This window comes from Falco naumanni, chromosome 2, assembly GCF_017639655.2.
Source record: "Falco naumanni isolate bFalNau1 chromosome 2, bFalNau1.pat, whole genome shotgun sequence".
Classification (NCBI taxonomy): Eukaryota; Metazoa; Chordata; class Aves; order Falconiformes; family Falconidae; genus Falco; species Falco naumanni.
The window spans coordinates 66,092,019-66,113,177 of NC_054055.1; the positions used below are offsets into that span (position 1 = coordinate 66,092,019).

At 43.0% G+C, this 21,159-nt stretch overlaps 1 protein-coding gene across 4 annotated transcripts in view; it reads left to right on the forward strand.

Annotated features, from left to right (window-relative positions):
- The first annotated feature begins 5,265 nt into the window (after positions 1-5,265).
- TFDP1 (transcription factor Dp-1) overlaps positions 5,266-21,159 on the forward strand; it is a 49,641-nt gene continuing 33,747 nt past the window's right edge. For 2 of the 4 annotated variants that reach the window (XM_040584605.1, XM_040584606.1), the window contains exons 1-3: positions 5,903-6,042; positions 6,909-6,993; positions 19,584-19,650. In XM_040584605.1, the coding sequence (XP_040440539.1) occupies positions 6,982-6,993; positions 19,584-19,650 (79 nt within the window). In that variant the 5' untranslated portion in view covers positions 5,903-6,042; positions 6,909-6,981. Of the gene's footprint in view, positions 5,393-5,902; positions 6,043-6,908; positions 6,994-19,583; positions 19,651-21,159 lie in introns of those variants that run through there. The other 2 variants (XM_040584604.1, XM_040584603.1) reach the window with 2 other exon arrangements.

Here is a 21,159-nt window from a genome sequence, read left to right on the forward strand (position 1 = left end):
TCAAAAGACACTTGAAACTGATTTGTCGGTGTATTTCAGTATTTTGTTTTCAAAATACAGAAGTAATTAAAAAATGTTATAGTACTGTTTAACAGTCTACTAGCTTAGACCTTTTTATTCTTTTTCAGGTGCCTCACTAAAATAATTTGTTTTTTAACTGTAGTAGGGAAAGAAATGCTTACTCTATCCACTGACTTAGCTTATAGTTTCTGCTTGAAATACAAGCTTCTCTCCTGTATGCCCCATTTTGGTTTTGAAAGATGTTTATTTCACATGTACTCTACCACCTATGTTTCAGGGGAGAATAAGCATCTGTGACAGACCGTGGTAAAGACTTTGTATGGTTTCCATTATGTCAGTTAGTTAGCCCTTGAAACTATTACACAAAGTATTACAGCTGCGATGAGTAAACTTTTTTCCTAAATAAATTGCTGTGGCTAATTGTACTTCTCTGGAAAATTCCAGTTAGAGTAGGAAATACTGATCATTTGTGTCTCTTAAAAGATAATCAAGAAAATGTTTTCTTTCTTTTAAAGGAGCTGGGTGAAGAGTCCTCTTGGTACTGTGTCCAATAAGGAAAACAAATATCTAGATACCTTACTGCTTGCCTGGTCTCTGTCACTTCTTTCCCAAACAAATTTTGATTCAGTCATGACTTGGCTAGGCTTTAGGAGAACTCGGAAAAGAGAAATAGGAGCCACATCTGAGTATCAATGTTCTGTGCCTTTGTTGACATAGACTTGGATTGCCTGATTGAATATTAGATATAAGTTCAAATTACTAATTTTATTGGACATATGATAACTTTGTTTACAATCAGATGTCTGAGATCTGCCTCATAGAAATCTGGAGGTATATTGAGGTACTGTAAATGTTTCCTGAAATGCAAATAATGGCACCATGCATGTCAAAATGGGGTAGTTACGTTGAAACAATCTTAGGATAGAAACAACAGACCTTATTCCTGAATGATCAGTCATGCCTGCATGGAAACAGGGAGAATATTTCACAATTGGCCCACTTCAATGTAATTGCAGCTTTTCAGGAACCTTATACTTGTACTCTGGAATATTCTCTTTCTGTGTCAGGTAGGTAAAGCAGAGATCTGGAAGCCCTGAAAGGAAGATCTACTGATTTGTTGATGATTTGTTGAAGAACAGGTGGTCTTTTCTGGAAATTTTTGTTTCAGCTTGTTGGACAGTGGTGCTATCTCATTCATTTATCTAATGATCAGCATCATTAGAATACAGAAAAAGCTGATACAGAGCAGAAACTTCGTAAGTGATGAGAGGGTATTTCCATGGTGAAGCTGAACTGAAGGGACTGGAAAGGAAGGGTCTGCTCTATGCTTGAGTAGCAACTCATTCAGCATACCTGTTTACGGGTTGGTCTTTTTATTTTGTTTGGTTTGTGTCAGAGGTGGGTTGCTTGGTTCGTGTGGCTTTCTCTGAAGATTTGAGTTCTTGCATGTTACCACTTAACTGCTACCTTTGGCCTTTGTTCCCTATGAGGGTGAAGAAACTGAAAGTTTAAAAGCTGGTAGTGTGGGCTACGCTTATACTTTGTGAGTTATTTCCCTGTCTCCAGGGTCAGACTGGTATATACAGACCCACAACCACTCTGCTTATGGGCTCACCCCATACAGAGCAGGCTACCTCAGTTTCTCAGTGGGAAGCCATCTGGTGGGAGCTGTGAGGTAGGTTCTTGCAACTGTGATTGACATGGGTCTAGGATGGCTCAAGGAATGCTGCCATGGTGGCTCAGTCCATGGAGCGAGCTACGTAGCTTTTTAAAAGATATAAGAATTCATATTTCCAATAATCCTCAAACATGAGGTGAAAGCAGCCTCATAATACCTTGGGTTTTGTTTGTTTTACAGTTGGATATCCTCTTTGTGGGCCAGGAGGCATGTGGTGGTGCCTAGCATGACAGAATAGTGCTGTATGATGATGCTTGATGGAGGGTGTGAGAAACCTAGCGCAGCCTTACTGCCGTTGGAGCAAACCCAGGAACAATCTAACCACAAAAGCACTCCTGGGGTTTGTGTAGGGCAGGAATCTGTAGTTCTGCTCTGTAAGGAATCCTGGCAGTGCTCCAACACATGGGCAGTGCCAGAGGTGGAGGAAACTGGACCCCTGAGTGACAGGAGGCAAGCCAGGCTAACAGCCTTAACACCTTTGTGGGAAACAGCAATAGCTTATAAAGAGCAGCAAGTACCACACATCCGCTGTTAAGGTGACTGGACAAACGAGGGAGCCAACAAAAGGAGTGAAGCCAGAAGGAAGAACATTAAGATGTCCTTAGGGCTGGGAGAAGGGCCAAAGGAAACAAAAGGCAGAGGGGAAAGGCATACCTCTACCAGGTCACTTAGCCCAGGAGGGGCACTGCTGTGGCTCCCCCGCTGCCTCTCTCCAGCAATTCCCACTGCTGGGTGGGAAGAACTGGCTGCCAGGACAGCAGAGACTAGGAAAATCGGATTGCTGGAGACGACAAACTCGACAATGGTATGGCCAGAGTGGCTTAGGGACAAAGTGATCCTGCACTGGGGGGACAAAATCTAGACCGGGGAACGGCAGCAATTTCAAGGTTATGGTACCAAGCTGTACTTTTTATGTCCTAAAACACAGCAGAAATTTGAGAAACCTTGTCAGCTGGGATTTGGTCTCCATTTAAGCCAGGAGCTTGCAAAGGTCCCTCCCTTAGGATGGCATGACTTCCAGTGCTGAAGCGTGCAGGTCAAAGTATGCCCACATGCATATCCTCTGGCGTCTGTGGTAGGTTTCCACATAACCTCTTGAAACGCAGTCTCCTTGTTGTGTCTGTCGCAGAGTTCTGCCACAGCGATGCTGTTTAAGGTTGTGATCCATTCCCCACTTCAAGCACACTTCAGAGGGCGAGGCTGGCCACAGAAAGCAGTTGTGAACCGGAATAGCTTTTCACCACTACAAGTCCTAAAGCTCCAAAATGCCTGAGAAAGGCACGCTTAGAGATCAGAGATGGTTTTTCCACTGCTACAAATACCTCAAATTAGAACAACTGTCTGCTAAAGAAAAAAAAAGTACCTGGGAGTGGCCGTGCTTGGGCAGCTAGTAATGTGTCAAAATAAGTGCTAGCAACTCAGGACACCCTTTCTTGTTCGTGCTTGTTCAGTTGTCTGGTGAGCAGCTCAGGGCAGAGGGGGGCTTACTGGGAAGCACGAGCAGCACAGCAAGATTACATGACAAGTGACAATAGAAGAACTGGAATCACTAAAAAAGGTGGTCTTCAGCCACTCTACTGACTAGGGTCAACAAAGCGTCAATTCTGATGTTTGCAGAAAAGCTGGTTTTGTTTTGGTTTGCAAAAGCAGGTAGCTGCGGGAGGTGGTATGTCCTTTGATTGCTGCTGCTCCTCTGTTCTGAAAGCTAGTGTAGCCACCTTAGTCCCTACAAGTCACAACTGCTAATGAATTATTTTCTTTTTCATTCGTAAGTTTCTGTCAAATTTTGCTTTGTATTAGAGAGGGTAGAAGGTTTCTCTTCAGCCCCAGACTCCTTCCAAATGGCACTAGTCTCTTTGGTAAAACTTGCAACAGCAGAGGAAATGCTTTGTATCTTCGTACAAGTACAGTCGTTTAAATCTACCTTTCCAAAAGCACGTTTGCTTTTTTTGTAGTTCCTCCTTTACCTTGGGACAGACATACCCTGTTGAGGGTGCAGCCTGGAGACTGCAGGAGATCGGGCAACAGTTTTTTCTACAATAATTAACATAAAAAGGGGCGTGGGAGGTGTGGGCAGGGGCTTAGATAACACAGGCAGTAGTTTAAGTCCACAGGCACAGCATATATGACCTGGAGGGTGGAGAGCAGCACTGTCAACTGGAAGAGGTGTCTTTTAAGAAGCAATTGCTCTGCAGTTGGTTTGGGGTGCTTCGTGGTTTGGGTTTTTTTTGTGTGTGAAAGTTTTTGCCTCTTACTGAAAAGTTATGAGCAGTTACAAAAATTTTCATGATCTTCATTCTTTGATGTCCACCACCATCAAGCTTAGTCAAGAAGAATGAAGAAAGTGGGTAGTAATGGTTGTTACCAAATCAGGCTACTGCATGAGCAGCAACAGAACCCCAGAGCAGCAAGCAGGGGGTTAATGTGAATGAAAAACTTCCAAGATTGCCATTTATCAAGAAAATTAAGGTAGTTACTGTTTCCTCATTTTTACAAAACTCAACTCCTCCAAGGCTTTAAAAAAAATAAAATGGAGTAAGGTATAAAAGTAATTAAATGTGAATCTAGTCAACTGATGAAATGCACCTCCTCTGGCATCTGTGCTAGATTGTTCTGCTGTTTCCATTAGTGGCTCTGCTGGTTGTGTCTTCTGTTCCTGACTAGTCATCTTTCCCAGCCATGATCAGGGAACAGCATGGTTTTGGAGAAAGAACAAACCTTTTGCTTTCTGCTCCCCTCTTGGAGTTAGGAGCAGTATTGAACAACACAGGCTTGGTATCGCATGCAGAAGCATGTGCAGCTTCCCTCCCTGCCCTTCCCCCCCCCCCCCCCCCCCCCCGTCAGTGTTCCCTACTCCTAGGAGCAACACAGCTTTTCAGCTTTTTGACTTTGCTGTAGTTTCTACCATCAGCAGATACGTATTCACAGCCCCAGCTACACGTGCTGAAAGCGTTTTGCTCCAAACTGCACCATTCTCACGCAGTTGCATCACACAGCCCGAACTGACGCGCACCGCCGGCACGCGGGGTCCCGCCCGGAGGCAGCGGCCAGCGCGAGCACCGGGTGCTTTGGCGCGGGCCTGGCTGATTCGAGGCCGAGCGCTGCAGCCGCCTAACGGAAAGCTTCCACTTGGATTACGGTAAAATGCCGATTTTTTGCTGCAACGATCGCAGCAAGCGCGCTTGCTCAAGTAACGGCCGGCCGAAACGTGATGAGGAAGCACCGGCAGGATGTTGCAGCAACCGGCCGCGCCGCGCTGCCCCGCCGGCCTCGCTCCTCGCCGCCGGCCGCCGCGTCCCCTCAGGCCCGCCCCAGCGGCGCGGGCTCGCCCCTGGGCCGTGGCGCGGGCTGCCCCGGCGCGGCCCTCCCCGCGGCGGCGGGGCCGTGTCCCGCCGCGATAAGGGCGCGGGGCAGCCCGGCGCCTTCCCGCCCGCGCGCGCGCGCGCCGCCGACCACGTGCTGGGCGGCCGCTGCGGCCGGGGCCGGAGAGCAATCTCGCGCCGATGCTTCCCGCGCGTTCCGCCGCGAGCGCCGCAGGGCGGGGAGTTGGAAGGCGCGAAAATCCCGCGCATGCTCCCTGCGCCCGCGGAGCGGCGGGCGGTTGGCTCGGCCGCTCCGCGTGTGCCCGTGCAAGGCACGCTACACCCCCGTGACGTCAGCGCGCAGCGTCACGCCGGTGGGACGCACAAAAGTGTAAGTTTCAATTTTTTTTTTTTCCTGCCGACGGGGGGAGAAGGGAAGGGAAAAAAAAAAAAGGAAAAAAGAAAGAAGAAGAGAGGAAAGAGCGACGGGGGTCGCGCGCGCGGGGAGGGGCCGCTGCGCTCGCGCCCGCCCGCCCCCCGCCCCCCCCCCCCCCTCCCCGCGCGCAGCCCCTCGCGATCGGGGCGCGGGCCGCAGCGGGCAGGTGTGCGGGGCCGCGGGCGGGCCGGGCGGCGGGGGCGGCGGGCCAGGAGCCCGCCAGGCTGGCGTCCGGCGGGGGCAGAGGCGGGCTGGGAACGGGCTGTCACTTCCCAGCCCGCCGGGGGAGACACCCCCCGGCCCCCCCCCGCCCGCCCCGGAGCGGAGGGAGGGGGGCGGTCCCTGCCGGCCCCCTCCCCCCGCCCGCTCGCGCTGCCGTTGGGGCCGTTGGTCTCCCGCCGCCTCCCCCCGCGCCCGCTTCCCCCCCGCCCCTGCCCCCTCCCGCCGCGCTCGCCAGGCCCGCGCGCGCCGCCGCACATGTGCAGTTGGGCGCCTCCGCAGCAGCGCGGCGGCGGGCGGGGGGTGCTCCCGCTCCGCGCTCCGGGTCCCTGTCTGGGGGCGGCGGCGGGGGATGGAGCCGGCTGTCTCTGCCTTCGGCCGCTCAGGTGCGGGCAGCCCGGGCCGGCCTGCAGCGGGAGCAGGACGGGGAGCATCGGGGCGGCGGGATGGCAGGGAGGGGGGGCGCCGCGGGGTGCCGCCGCCGGCGGGGCGAGGAGGATGGGGACGGGGTGCCCCCCCCCACCCCCCGCCGGCGGTGCCGCCTGGCGCGCGGGCGCGTCCCCCCTTCCTCGGTGCCCCCGCCGCCTCCGAGGCGATTAGCGCGGCCCCTCGCTGCCGAGGGGAGGCGGCGCGGGGCTTAGGGCTTTGCCCGGGCGGTGAGGCCCTGGCCGGGGGGGCGCCGGGGGGGAGGCGGGCGGCCGCGGGGTGCCCGAGGCGCGGCGGCGGCTGCCGGTCGGTGCCGCTCGGCGCGGCCGCGGCCCGTCCGCCGGCGAGGGGGAGGGCGCGGAGCAGGGGGGCTGCGAGGCCCCGGGGGGAGCCGGCCCCTGGGGCCTACTTGTGCCTGCTGCTGGAAACGGGGGCGGGGAGGCGGCGGCCGCGGGGGCGATCTCTGCCCCCCGTGGCTCCGGCCCGCGCCCGCGCTGCGGGGCTGGAAGGGGCGCAGCCGGGCAGGGGCCGGCCCGGCGTGGGCTGCCCGCTGCCCCCGGGATCGGGTCCGTGCTGGGGGAAGGGCGCTCCTGCCCGGGGAGAGAGAGCGCACCCCGTTGTCGGCAAAAGGCGATTTCCCACGTGTGAGCGGGGGGGGGGGGGGGGGGGGGGGCTTAGGGGGGGAAATTGGTGATGACAGGAAACTTCTTCCTCTTTAAAAGCGTTTTTTCCTAAAAACTAAATTCTATTTGGTGGTAGTCAGTAATTGTAAAAACTTTCCCTCCTTTCGTTTTTATAGCTGATGTTGTCTTTAATTGCTTTCTAGAAAATAGCATCATTGTCTTTGCGTCCTGCACCCGTCAAGATTCTAAGAGGACTGATTTCTAGTCTTTGGTAACATGGCAAAAGATGTAAGTATGTTTGTAGCACATCATATATGGAAGCTTAGCTCATAGAATATCATTGTTTTTATTAACAGAAGCAAACGAGGTCATGCTTTGTAATAGCTGGCATTAATGAATATATGGAACTTATCTACGTTGTACATCAAGCCTAAGCTGCGTTTTTCTGTAGATGTAACAGCATAAAGCAGCTTCAGATCTGCAGCCATTTTTTCTGAGTAATTAGTCTTAAGAATTCACCGCGCTTATAAAAGCACATGGGCCGTTGGCATTATGCACGTTCATATTGAATGCTAAATCAACTTAGTTTTGAATTGGATTTTAAAACCACCAGCGAATACTATTTGTATGACAGAGTTGTTTTGGGCTACTGTTGTCAACTAGCATTGCCTTTCTTGTGTTCAAGGAGGCATCATATATTCAAGGGGACTGAAGATGGTTCAGTCTCCATATGTGTTCATTGTTTATCTACCAAAAGATGCTGGTTAGTATCTGTAAAAACAGGCTTTTGGGACTTTCATCATAGACTTCCATTACCATTGACGTTAAGGTTAACGTCTTTGATTCTGTGGCATACCTCTTGAACCATGTTTGCTCTTTACCCGTTCCAGTACTTAAAAAAAAAAAAAAAGTTGAAACAGGTTCCGCCTTCGAGATGTAATTCATTGTTAATAACTAATATAATCGGGTTTGTACATTTCCTTATTGAAAATGAGACAAGATACTACTCTGTATTCAAATTAGAATATATTGCCCCTTTAAAAAAACCCACCAAAACCCAACAGCATAAAACCTAAGGACAAGTGATGCAACTCAGATTCTTCAAGAACAGATTGTGTTGTCCAATGTGGCTGTTGTATGTAGTGAGAATTTCCAGGGAATAATGGTTGGTTTAACAAATTAATGTTTTAGAGAATTTTCGTCATCAAGAAGCAACTGAAAAACATCTTATGTGTGCGGAGAAGCAACCAGAAAGACGTAGTCACTCAAAGCTTGCCTGGAAGAGATAAGGGCAGCCACGTATGTTACAGATAGCACGGTTCAGGGAATAAAAGGCTGTGTAAGCGGGGAAAAAAATGAAAGAGGGGTGTTAGACTAGGAGTTGAAACTGAAACAGTTCAATGTAATTGAGATACTAAAGGACTTTGTTTTTAATATTAGCTTTTGAGACAGATCAACGCAGTGAGGAAATGCTAGCACCTGGAAATACAGATTAATATCCTAGAAGGGTCTAAGGTAGCAGAATGAGAATAAGTCATTTAAGAGTGAAGCTAATTTTTGAAAGATCTAGCTTATTCTAGAAAAGAGGGTAGTTAAGGGGGGAATAGCGTAGATGATAATAAACTTCAGAAATGGAAGATGCCACAGATAGAAAAATAAATTGCTTTCAGTATCTTTACTACAATAATTAATAAGCTGAATTTGGAAAAAATAAAATCTAGGTCAGGTTTTAGGTAAAATTATAATTGTACTTGAGCACCGGAACAGGGTAGCTGGAAAGGGGTATGAAATCTTAATTGAAGGATTGTCTAACCTGTTCTTAAAAACCTCTACACATACTTAATCCTGCCTCAGGGAAGAAAGATGAACTGCTTACCTTCTTGCAGACTATTACATACCCACCATTACGTGATGTCTAAAATGTGTAGTGAATGCTGGGAAATTTTAAATTTCCAGGTCTGATTATGGGCCCTATTAGATTTGATTTGATGCTTGCAAATAAAGGTGGTAATTAGTATAACAATTTGGATTTTCAGAAGGTAAGAGAATTATTCTCTTATTTTTTCGTCCAAAATCCAACTTCTTTTCAAAGCAAAGTAATGGAATTAATCATGATAGAAACAGTATCACTAAATTCCTGGGCGCTGAGTCTATGACCTGCACTGCTGTAAATTTAAACATTTTGACATGGAAATATTGCAGTGATTAATGGCTTGTGGTTCTGCCATGTCACCTATCAAGTGCACTAACTGACTGTGAGATGTAGTGGTGAAGAAGATGGCATAGTGGATGAATGCCCCCACCCCTTCCTTCCCTTTTTCTCAGCAGAGCTGAGATGGCTAACTGTGGTGTAGGGGCTGTGCTGCTACAATGTTAAGTCTGGGCTTCAGGTGGCATTTACATGGCTGAGCATGCTTCAGTGTGCTGCAGCCTGGGAAAGCTGGCTTGATGTGAGACCCACTCTTTCTCTGTGCTGTGGGGGCCGGTGCTTGCTCTGGTGAGGGTGAAGCAGGCAGCCCTGGGGAAGAGGAAGGTGTGGAGCCAGGGCCACCCCACAACAGAACACGCTCCTACTTAACCCCTCTTTCCACCGGCCACAGGAAAGCACTTTTCCTTTTGTAGCTTGATTCCAGCTCTTCCTCTGATACTTCTTTGTAAAAACTATAATTTGAAAAGACCTGTTTGGAAAGTCAAATATCTGTACAAGTTTGCAGACTGAGACTATTGGATAACTGAACAAATGGGGAGCATGATGGAGAATACTGGCAAACCCCATGAAATGTTTTTATAAAGGATTAAATAATTGCAGAAGTACTGATCAGGTAAGCAGGCAAGATAAAGCTTATGAGCTGTTTGACCCAAATCTAAATTCTGTTAAATGTTACTTTATAATGTATACCTCTAATGCATTTCAGAGTGTACAACGAAGAGAAAATAAGCAACAAACCATTGATTTTTATTTTTTTTTCAAAATACTTTCATTTCCTTGGCAGTGATCAAGAAGCTGGGGGGGAGAGGTGAGTTCATATGTAGCACCTCTAGTTAAGAGTCTGCAGGTGGAGTTTAAGAGCATAATCACAAGTAATGTTATGATGGGATAAGTTAAAAAAGAATAATGGAAAAAGAGGAATACTAGTTTGTAAAGGTTAAAGTCTCTGTGGGTATATCAATGTATTTTTTGAAAACTTATATAAAGGGTAGGGGATCCGGAATGCATAAAGGGGAAGAAAAGATGCAAACTCCTTTTTCCAGTGTGATCTGGTAATAGTAATGAGCATAGATGTTTTTTGTTTTATGTAAATGCACATTCAATTCAGATCTTAGTTACTAGAAAGACTTTTTGTGTAATTTAAAGAAACAATGAAAAAAATATGTCTGTGGATGGGAGAACAGCAATTGCAGTATCTCAAGGATTTGCGTACCTTGGGAGTGGAATAATTCTATTGCTTGTCAGAGGCTGAATGACAAATGAAGTTGAGGTCATTAGAGTTGGGTACAGTCTGACATGTACATTTGCACTGTACGGGAAGTTTCTTGGTCTGAGACGGAGGTAGTCATCACATGCAGACAATCTCCAGAAACTCCAGTTTAGCCAGTATTCCTCTTTCTGGTTAATCGGTGTCAGACTTTGCTGAGTCTACTGTAAACTCTGCCACCAAACATGGCACCTTCCAGGCAGGAGCTGGAGGAGCCAGACATAGACACTGAGGTCCTTGTCTGACTTGTGCTGCTCGCTGGATTCAAGGGATTAGTATTTTGATGGGGGAGTGCAGGTCCCTGGGTGAAATGGTGACCTGTCCATCCATCCATGGCATACTTAAAACTAGGCAGGATGCAGCATCAAAAGAAGGAGCAGGAGTTACTGTACCAAAAAAGTTAATTTGGTTTTGGTAACAATTTTCTGTCTTCCAGCTCCCAGTATAAGGCTGAGGACTACTTGCTGGCCATTTTTATATTCAGTTATATGCTGAGAATTTTCTGTAAATTAAGACAATAAATATTGTTAGCATCAATGGTTAAAATGCCTTCTACCGTTAAACAGTTTCCGTAGTATATCTGAAGATCCAACTTGTGGTGTGACCCTGTTTCTCCTCTCTGTTACTTCTGTTGCAAATGAATTGCTGAGGCTTCTCAAGCAGCCATAAAGAAAGAGAAGCTTGTGGCTCCTGTCTTGAAGGCCCACTGTTACACAGAAGTGACGAAACAGGAGGCACTTGCGAGGAGCTGGTGGTCCTTTACAGGGTATAGTCCAATGTATGGTGTTACTGCAAGTACTGAGGAGAAAGGGGCTAGACAAAACGAATGAGTAAGATTCCCTCTTATCTTGAAAATGATGTCAAAAGAGATATTTGATATCTTGATATCAAAAGAGATGAATTATGTAAATGAAATACTCTATGTAGTAGCAGTTGCTTATGATTGTTTCAGTTCACTGTTATTGCATGCACTGTTTCCAGTCATTTGAAAAATAAAACCAACTGTTCATGAAGAGTGTTCAGTTGAAAACTAATTCAGTGTTTTCACAAACTTTTTGAACTGATACACCACTGTTAGACTTCAGAATTTCTCTCAGACTAAAATACCTTATCTTGAGAACTGTTTGTCTGGAAAGCTCGTGCATTTTACAGTTTCATAGGTTGTCGGCAGTGGTGTTGGTTGGCTTTGGTACTGCTCATTCTATAAAATCAGATTTTAATTTTTTGTTCTAAATTACGTTTTATTCTGCTGTCATCTCTTTGCTTGAATTACTTCATGAGGGATTTTTCTCTTGATCTCTAGTTTGCATAAAACTTATTGTATCTGTTTAGTATTTCATGGTGCTTCTACTAATCTCATTGAGTAGTAGCTATGGCCCGTGTATCTGTCTTTGCAACAGAAGCCCTGTGCACATACGTAAATCTGAGGACACCATGTGAGAAGTTCTACCTGTGCAATGTTCAGCACCTGATCTACCATTACTGTTCAAGAGATCTAGAGATGTAGGGATTAGCACTGATGGATATTCAGAATACATTTGGTTATGTAGTTTAATCCATTGAATTCATTTATCATAGTAATAAATGTTTTGCTCAAAAAATACTTAAACCCACAGCAAACAATTTTTCAGTGCAGCTTTACTGGCTAGGTCAATAGGTCTGCTAAATTTGGGGAAAGAAGTAGATCTGCGCTTCTGTGTATTAGTTGTGCCAGAACACCACAAAAGTTGTTCTTTTTAATAGCTTTTTGTGTGGGGCTTCTACATCAATCTTGAGCAAGTCTGTGTGGTCTGAAAAAGATACATTCGGGATGGATAAAGAAAAAAACCTAACGGAAGTAGGAAATTGATGTATTTTGGATCTTTTTTACATGATACACTTTCAATGCCCAGCAAGTATTGAAAAGTCTTCAAAACATTTTTCAGACTCTTCTTAAAATACCAGCATGTGTTTCTCCTTTTATGTTTATTTTTGGTTATGTACTGGGAATTTTGGTGAGGCAGACTAGAGAAGTTAAGTCTTCAGTGAATCTCAAGTGGTTCATGCACCTTTTTTGACACCATTTTAGTTCAGCAACTTCTTGGTAGCTTGATCTATTTCTGTTTGCCTTTAGTGAGTTCTAATGTGTTCAGAAGTTTGCAAACTGAAGATCAAATAATAATATGAAATTGGGTCCTCTAAAAAGGCATCTCAGTCTGGGATTTTGAATGTTGTTAAAGTTTTTTTAAATATCTTTTTTAGAGGAAGGCAGAAGGAAAGTGATCTTTAAGCTCTCCTTTTTACATTCCAAATACACAATAAGCGTTTCCCTTTTTTCTTTTTGCCTGTGTTGGTTTGTATTTATAGGTCAGAAAATAGCAACTCAGAAGTTGCCTGTCACCTTGCCAATTTATTTGTGTAAAGAAAGCATTTACTCTTAGCCTTCAAGTGTTTTAACTTCTTTATTAATTGTCTGTGTCAGTTAATGGTAGTGACTCTATATAGATACATATTTGTAGTATTACTGAGTAAATACACTGTGCTGATGACTTAACATGCTAAACAAAAATGCAGCTTTTGAAAGTTAAGTTACATTAGGGATTACTTATCTAGTGTCTGTATTTGCTTGTCTGGATATCATTTAATGGAGACTTATTGTGGCTAATTAGAAATGGGAGGTAAAATGGGACAATCTTTGCTAAACGTTCTCTATGTTGAGGTGGTTCTCATATAGATAGCGGACAACTTGATTCTAAAGGTTGACAGTGGTCCATATCCCCAAAAATGCTTCTGGCTGCTTGTCTTGTGTTACATTTCCTAAGCATCCCAGTATTGCATGAAAATTATGTTGTGGGCTGCTGTAGCCTTATAATATACTGATAAGGAGGTTGGTGAGGCAAATGGTTTCAGAATGGGTCCTGGTTAACATTACTTGAAAAGTCTGTTAAGGTCAAATGTAGAACAGCACCAGGAGCCAGCTGTGGAAGCGGCTGCTGCTGGTACTTCTGCATATGAGTATTTAGTTTAGGAGGACACAAAACTTTTATTTTCAGATTAGTTTATGTGTATTAGTCATATTGAAGTGGCAAACCAGTGCCTTGATCATATTCACCCCAGGAATCTCTTCCTGTGGTATTTTTGATCTGTGTGGCTGCTTAGACTGGACCACTGTTTGACTCTTCTTCAAAATAAATTTTTTGTTTGTAGACTTGTAAACTCTTATTTGGAAAGTACAGCCAGGAAAGCTAATGGTCTTGACGTATTCTGCGATAGGGAGACCTCAGGTGTCGTTTTGTGTGTACTTGGTGTCTTAACTTCTGTGCAGTATCAGTGGAGCCTATATTCAGACCAAAGATGGGCAGTTCTTAACTGAACTACTGACCAGTATTTGGTTTTTACCTTCACAATTCTATGTGATACAGATCTTTTAATATCTAGTGCTTTGACTGTGCCTTGTTAGTTAAGGTGCTAATAATTCAAATACACTTTTTGGAAAGCTCAGTGATCATTGCTGAGTGGTTGAGGTTGACAAACACATTAATCTTGAAGATGCTGCCATGAACTGAGGATGTGGTATGATCTCTGTTTCAGAAGGAGGCTACTGAGGCATGGTAAAATAACACATTTGAGAACTTTGCAGGATCAGACTCCTGTAGCCTGACTTCAAAAATTCTTTTGCATGATGTTATACAGTAAAGAATAGTTCTCACTGACTTAATTTTTTAAATTTAAATTCAAACAATTTAAATTCAAGAAATTTCCTTTCCCTTCCTGCAATCCTCTACTTCATATCTTAATCGCTTTTTTTAATTTTTGGGAAAAATATATTGAATGCCCCATAAAAATAGTCACCTGCAATTACGTGATGATTCATCCCCAGACTGTCTCCTCTGATACCTGAATGAGATGAGAATCCAATGGGAAAAATAGCATATTATCATCTTGTTACAAATGACACTTGAGTATGAGTAGAGGTGAAAGAAGAATTAGGCTGTTTAAGCAGCATTATTTCTGATTATAAGCTTTTCTCTGCTTCGTAGCTGTGCTAATTTTCCTGTGTGTGTGTTGCTTCCTGATATTAGAATAAGGCAAACAAAAAACCCCAAACCCTATGTTGTCACTGAAGTGGCACATAAAGTTGCATGGCATAGTGAGTGCCTTTACATTTATTAGCTACTCTTGAGCAGTAACATGACTAGGGATTTTCATCCTGGATGGATCAAGTTAGGTACAGTTTGCACAGGGTGGGTGGGTGGTTGCTAGTAGGTTTTGCAAATGCCAGTAGACTGCACAGGTGTCCTCCTCATGCCTTTGACAGGCTCTGGGAGGAAATGTACTGTAATGGGAATGCTTTTCCTTCCCAATTTCTCCATTTTCTGGTTCTGACTTAACTACTTCTTCCTAGATTTATTTTGAATTTCCCAGTCTGAGTCCCAGCTTGTTTACCCTTTCAGTTGTAGTTTAGAATAGATTGTGTTCATCTTTGCAGTTCTTGTGTTCTTCCCCTTTCCTCAGAGATTCCAATTTCCTTGTTCTATTAAAGCTGTCTTTTAGATTTTCATGAGTTCTGTTGCCTGTATGTTTTAAGTGACTCCCATTTTCTGTACCTTAACTCATAATCTACCATCTTCCATCTGATTTTCTACCTCACTTTCTGTCTTTATTCCAGCCAGTCCCAAAATCGTCTGTTTTCCTGTCTGTCCCATTCTGACTCTCATTCTTTAACCATTGTTGTATATTGGGCACCCACATTTCTTGTTTTGCTGTCAAACAGTCCTGTTGCCTCAGTTTGGTGGGCTTCATCTGCTGTTAGCAACTGGAAATGTCTATTCTGAGAAACACCTTTTGGCAAATACCTCTGTTTCTGTTTATCTTTACCCTTTTTGCTCTTTTTTCAGCTTTTTTGGAGAGTACATAGAACGGGCTGTTACCTAGAAGCAAGATTGAAGCGCTATTTCTGTGGCACAAAAGCACTGTTCTGTTCCCCCTATTTACTTGGGAGTGGTGGCGGGGACCTTCAAATCTGATCGGCATAGCACGTGCACTTGTTCAGTCTTGTTTTGGTCAAACTTCTTTGTCATGCCTTTATAGGTTCCTTGTCCTTCAGTCCAAACTCGCTTGCATCTTTTCTGTTTAGTTTAAGGGTTTACTGAATAATTTTATGCCAGTTTTTATTAAGAAATTGAGTTGCAAGTCCAGAAAGCCGTGGAAGAAATCCTGCTTTTGTTGTAAGAGTATTAAGTTTATAGTGGATAACTTCAGAGACCACAATGAATGTTAGCTTGTTAGTAAGATACTAAATTATTCTATGACAGTCTGTACTAAGGGATTTTTAAGCAAGTGAAATTCTCTGCATTTTTAGCAAATGTTGTTTCAGATTAACTTTAGTCCCAACAGAAAGGTATTTCCCAATTTACTGACTTTCAGGCTGAGGGTGCTTGTAGTGCTTTTCATCTTTTATTTTGTAAACAAAACAAAAATAGATTTCCCGCTCCTTGTGACTGCTGATGATCTCCTAGCAGGCCAAAGGTAACTTCAGTTGAATTTTTGATACATGTAGCCTGCCAGTTGATTTCTTTTCCTTAGGAGTTCTGAGTGATGTGATGAGACAAAGCCTAGGTATTGGTCGGGGTCTCCACTCCAGCGTAGCTTCCACAGTTAAAATTGCCAGATTTACTAATTTGTTCAGTAGTCTTTAATCTCCCTCTTGTCTGTGGAAGGGAGATCTTAAGTTATTACAACATAGATGCTATTTTGAGTGTCAAAAGCTATTTTTTTAAAATCATTGTTGATTTTGTTGGAATGTGGAAAGGATAAAGGGTGTATCTGTTGCATGTTTAGGATACTAGGAGTCTCTTTGTGTAGCCATAGGGGTAAGTATACATAGCCAATATGTCTCTTTGAAGAGGGAAGTGGTGCTAAATTTTGAAGTTGCACACACTTAAAAAGCTTTCAGAATTGACTATCAAAAGCGTGATATTATTTCAAATAGCCTTGGTCTTATCATCAAAGGAAGTAACACATCTTGAAATTGAGAATTGTGAGAAGATAAGAAAAAAATGTGGAATATGAAAAAATTACATTATCAGGTAAAAAAAATATCGGAATACCTTGTTGTGAGTAGGTTGATAAGGCCTGAAAACTACATATATTTTCCCACCAGAAAATAGAATTTCCTTGATGTCTAAACCTTCCTTGGCAGAAGGTTACTTTTCCATTGGGGAAAATCAGCTATTTTTTGCTGGTCTGGGTTTTTTTGTGCTTTGATTGTTTTGCATGTGGAGTTGTTTTGTTGTTGTTGTATGTTGTGTTTTGGTTTTGGGTCTGCTTTTATTTGTTTGTGGTGAATCCGTGACTGTGATATGCCTAATGGAAGCTATGGTCCCACTTTCCTCTGTTTTCTTTCTTTTGGGTACTGCACTGCTAGATAGGTTATGGAGTAATCCTGGTGTCTGTCATCCAAAATAACCTGGCTTGGAAAATAGCTTTAATTTTTTTGAAATACACAGAGATCTTTTTTTTTTTTATTATTATTTTGCCTACTATTTCCATTTTAGAACAAAGACACTAGAATTTTGTATGGGATGGAAGTTTTGCTTTTCAGTTTTCTCTCAGCAAAAGCTTGTATTTGTGACTGAGGAGACTCAAAACAGGTTATAAAAATTTATCATTGTAGAATTAAATAGTGTATCCAGAAGTGTGAAGAAGATACTGAGGGTGGAATAATAGTTTTCACCAGAAATCAGGTTTTATTATGAGTAGTAGCAGCTGGGGATGCCATTTGGTGTGGGATTTGGTAGTATTCTTTCCAAATTTTTTTTCTTGGAAGTCTTTCCTAGCCATACTCTTACAAATGAGTTGAATATTTACCAGCTATTTTAACTGCTAGAGCTGAACCTTTTGTCAGATACTGGTGTGGGAAGGTGGTGGAATGGTGATTCTCTATTCTTTGCCAGTGTTGTGGTTCCTCAGGGGATTCTTACTGTTGTTCAGTGTTGCTATTCTCTTATTTTTCCCAAATTGTATTCTCTTCTTGATTCAAAGCAGTGTTTTTGCCAAATGTTCTCCAGTTTGTCAATGACTTGCGTAATTTCAGTCACACAAAAGCAGGGTCTGGGGCATGTAGCACTAACCTGACTGTAATGCTAGGTTGGATTGTGGGTTTTGGAGTTGCATATTGTTTTGGGGACTCTTTGTCACTGTGTGTTTTAATTATGTAGAAGAAAACTTGAAGTTTATGAGATGATTTGATACTATTGTATGGTGGTTGCTTGAATATTTAAGGATAAAATGAATTAATAGAAATGGTTATATTGGAGGCTCTTCTAGTTAAAAAATAGGAAGGGACCAATAAGTAATTGATTACTGCATTGCCTAATTTGCTAACTACTGAAATAATAACTTGCATTTAATACTTGAAATGGCTGAATATCACAGCTTAAATATATTTTTTTATTATCACTGTAACTGACGTGAGCTTGATGCAAGTTTCTTGCGTTTACACTGATGAATGGATTTAATAATACTATTAAATTCATGTGTTTCTAAAAAAAGAGACATTACAAATTGAAACAGCCATTTTCTTGGTGGTCCATTGGTCCCAAATTCTATATTAAATCTCTTTCCATTTTCATTGATATCTCTTTGATTCTCATGGAAAAGAGAATTTGCAGGAATCCTTGAGTACAAGCTGCCTCTTTCTGCTGTTGAATAGAAACTGAAGTACTGCATTTAAAGAAATGACAATGAGACTGCACTTCCTGTGTGGTTTAACACTTCTGTTGTGAAATTGAGGTAGAATGGAAGTATAATGCAACACTTAAAAAAAAAATTTTACCTTCATATAGCACATTGGGTTCCAGTGTTTGGAATGTCATACTGCCATGGCGTATAGCTCTAGTAACATCTTTGTAGCTCTGACATCTTTGTACATGATACTGATTTCATATTGATGAGTATACCTTCTTTGAAAGTGTCTGATACAGTCTGTTGCCTTTCTGAGTTAAACATAATGAAGAGTTAGGCTTATAAAAAGCTCTGATGCCTGGCAATAGGGCAGTAGAACTGCCACTTGTTCAAGCGGACCTTTGAATCCCTACTGGGCAAGATGGAGAACAGACAGTGTTCATGTACTGGTAGATTGTTGCAGTCTCCTTAAACCAATGCTATGTCATTACTTGGGGGGGGGGGGGGGGGAATTAGGGGAATGGAGGACAGAACTGCCACAGGCTCTTCATTATACCTATTGGTTCTACTGTCTCATGGTTTCTTTGTGCCACCAGGTCCTCCTTGCTGCCATGCCGTTACAGGCCACTGCTCTTCATGCTTCTCTGAGCAGTATTTCTCTTCTACTCACTTCCCAGCCCATCTCCAGTTCTCGTTCATCATCTTTTCCCCCTCCATTTTCACTGAGGAAAGTTTACCGTTTTGTGAAGTTCAATCTTAGCTGTCGAACACCTGGATAGTAACAGCACCACAGCATCCTCTAGTGGCTCTCTTGATTTGCTGAACTTCTGGCAAATAAGTAGGATCTTCAGGTAGACTTCTAAGGGACAGGCTTTGTTGCTGACTGACAGCAAACCACTTAATTGTCTTTTGAAGATTGACGGTAGCCTGCAAATACCACCTATGCATTTTATAATGCAGTTAGGGACCTTGAGCCTCTGTAACACCATGTGCTAAATTATGGTTAAGCACAAGTGTTGACTTTCTTGCTGTTCTTTCTAAATGGAAACAGTCTGTGTGTTCACTGTATTTTCAGTACTGTTTTGTCTGGAGTTACCAAGTAATTACTGCATCAAGTATTTTCTGTCCAAAAATTAAATAGTATTTTTAAAAATAATTGGTACTGTGAGCTTTCTGAAAGGATGGTGATTGCTTTATAAACTTGTATGTCATCCTATAGCTCTTTCACTTAAGAGCTTAATATTCTGATCCCTAAAAAATAATAATTGAAAGGCTCAGGGTGTTTCTTCGTAATGCCTTTTTTTCAGATCGAAATGCCTGAAGGTGCTCTCTACCACCACTACTGTTTTTGCTGTAACATTATTAACTTTCATGGTAGGTAAATAGTATCTACACAGAGAACGGTGTAGTCGCAGGTGTCAGTGGTTCTAATTACAGGGGTGTTCAGCTATCTGCTAAAACAGTGCATGTACACTGTAAGACCTTAGTTAGGACACAAAATAGCAAAATAGGTGTAAGCTGATTTTCTGCTTGCTTTTTAAGAAGGTGGTGTTTATAAAATCAAGATTTTAAAATTCGGCAAATATTGTGCCACAAACAGTGCCGTTACATCGTGATAGATCTGTGCCAAAATGTAAGTGGTAGCAGCAGAGACTTCTGGTATATGATATCTTCCATCTTTAACAATAAAAGGTTATCTGAGTTTGTAAATTTAATAAAAGTTACTTTCTTTAACAGGCTGGACTAATTGAAGCCAATGGAGAGCTTAAGGTGTTTATAGACCAAAACCTAAGTCCTGGAAAAGGTAAGAATGCAATTTTTAGTAAGACCTCCATTTCTTGTTTTTCAGTTGTTATGCTTATTACTGGCTTTAAACTGCTTTCTTAGCATAGTTTTTGTAAAGCTTTTCTCAAGTTATATATTATATAATCAGCAAGCAAACTGTAGATTCTCTGTGGCTTATAATTGTCTGTAAACTATGCGTGAAGTTCAGTGGTGGTTTGTCATCCCACATGTGATCTTCTTGTTAGTGTAGCTCGTGTTTAAGTATAAGGCCAGGATGATCTAAAACATCTTTTGGGGCACTATGTTTTGACAAATGGGAAAAATGCAGGAGTGTAGGAGTTTACAATGGGTTATGACAGTTTTTATGGTAGGCTTGCACTAGTGTGGATGCATTATCTGAAAATATATTTTGAAAAGAGCTGTTCTGGACTTGCAGATAATGCATGTATGACAGTGTAATGTAATCAAGCAGTTTAGTAAAACACAGGCTGTAACTTGAATTCAATAGGTAAGCTCAAAACCCAGGAGTATCTAAACATTTGGAGAGTTATGAGCTGCACTTCACAATTAGCAATTTTGGGGGAAGAAACAGAAGCACCACTGAGTTCCAGTCACCTGCAGTTCTGGACAGCTATGTTATATAACCTCTTCTGTAAACTGATTATGCTGTATGTGGAGATTTGGGGTTTGTCCCCTATATTCTTATGGGAAGGCTGTTTCCATAGTAAGACTGTAGAACTATTATCTGGTTTCCAGTTAAGTATATTCTTGCCGGTTCATGCATTTTGCTGGTGGCAGTGTGATTTTTCAGCTTAATAGTTTTTCTCCAGTATGTTTATCTACTCTTTATAAATAACAACTGGGTATCTTAGCAGTCTTTAATTTGTCAGGCCACCTAGCCACTGTTTCCTAGATTCCTCATCAGATAAGCCCTTTGTGCTCTGTATTTTCCTTATCATCATTCTTTGAGCCTGTTTATTGCCTTCATCAATGTCTTGAATGCAAGTGACCAAAATAGTGTATATGACTCCAAGTGAAGCATCAGTCATATTTGTATGGAAGTATGGGTAATTTTTCTGTGCAGTGTCATGCTTGGTTCATGGGCATCTCATAGTAGATTTTGGTGAAATGGCCGTTTTCCTTTAATTTTGCTTCCAAATGATGATGGTCTCGTTTACTCTTGTGTGTGACAGATGGTGTGCTTTGATAGGCTGTACTAAGTAGGGTGAAATTTATTAGGACAGTGTCACCTACTTGTCTGATGCTCTCATAAACCTCATTATTGACAAATCTATTAACTTCATGCATTACTCTAGTACTCTCAGATAACCTGTGGTCCAGTTGAGGTGAACTCCATTAGTATTACTGCTCTAGCCTGTTATATGCCATTTCAGGAAACCCATTTAAGTATTTATTTTCACAGCCTGCAGAACTTCTGATTTCTGTCACCATCAATTTAACAGGTTTTCTAGGTACATCAAGTACTTTATGGGAATCTCACTGGGCTCTCTCTTTGGCATTCCCTTGT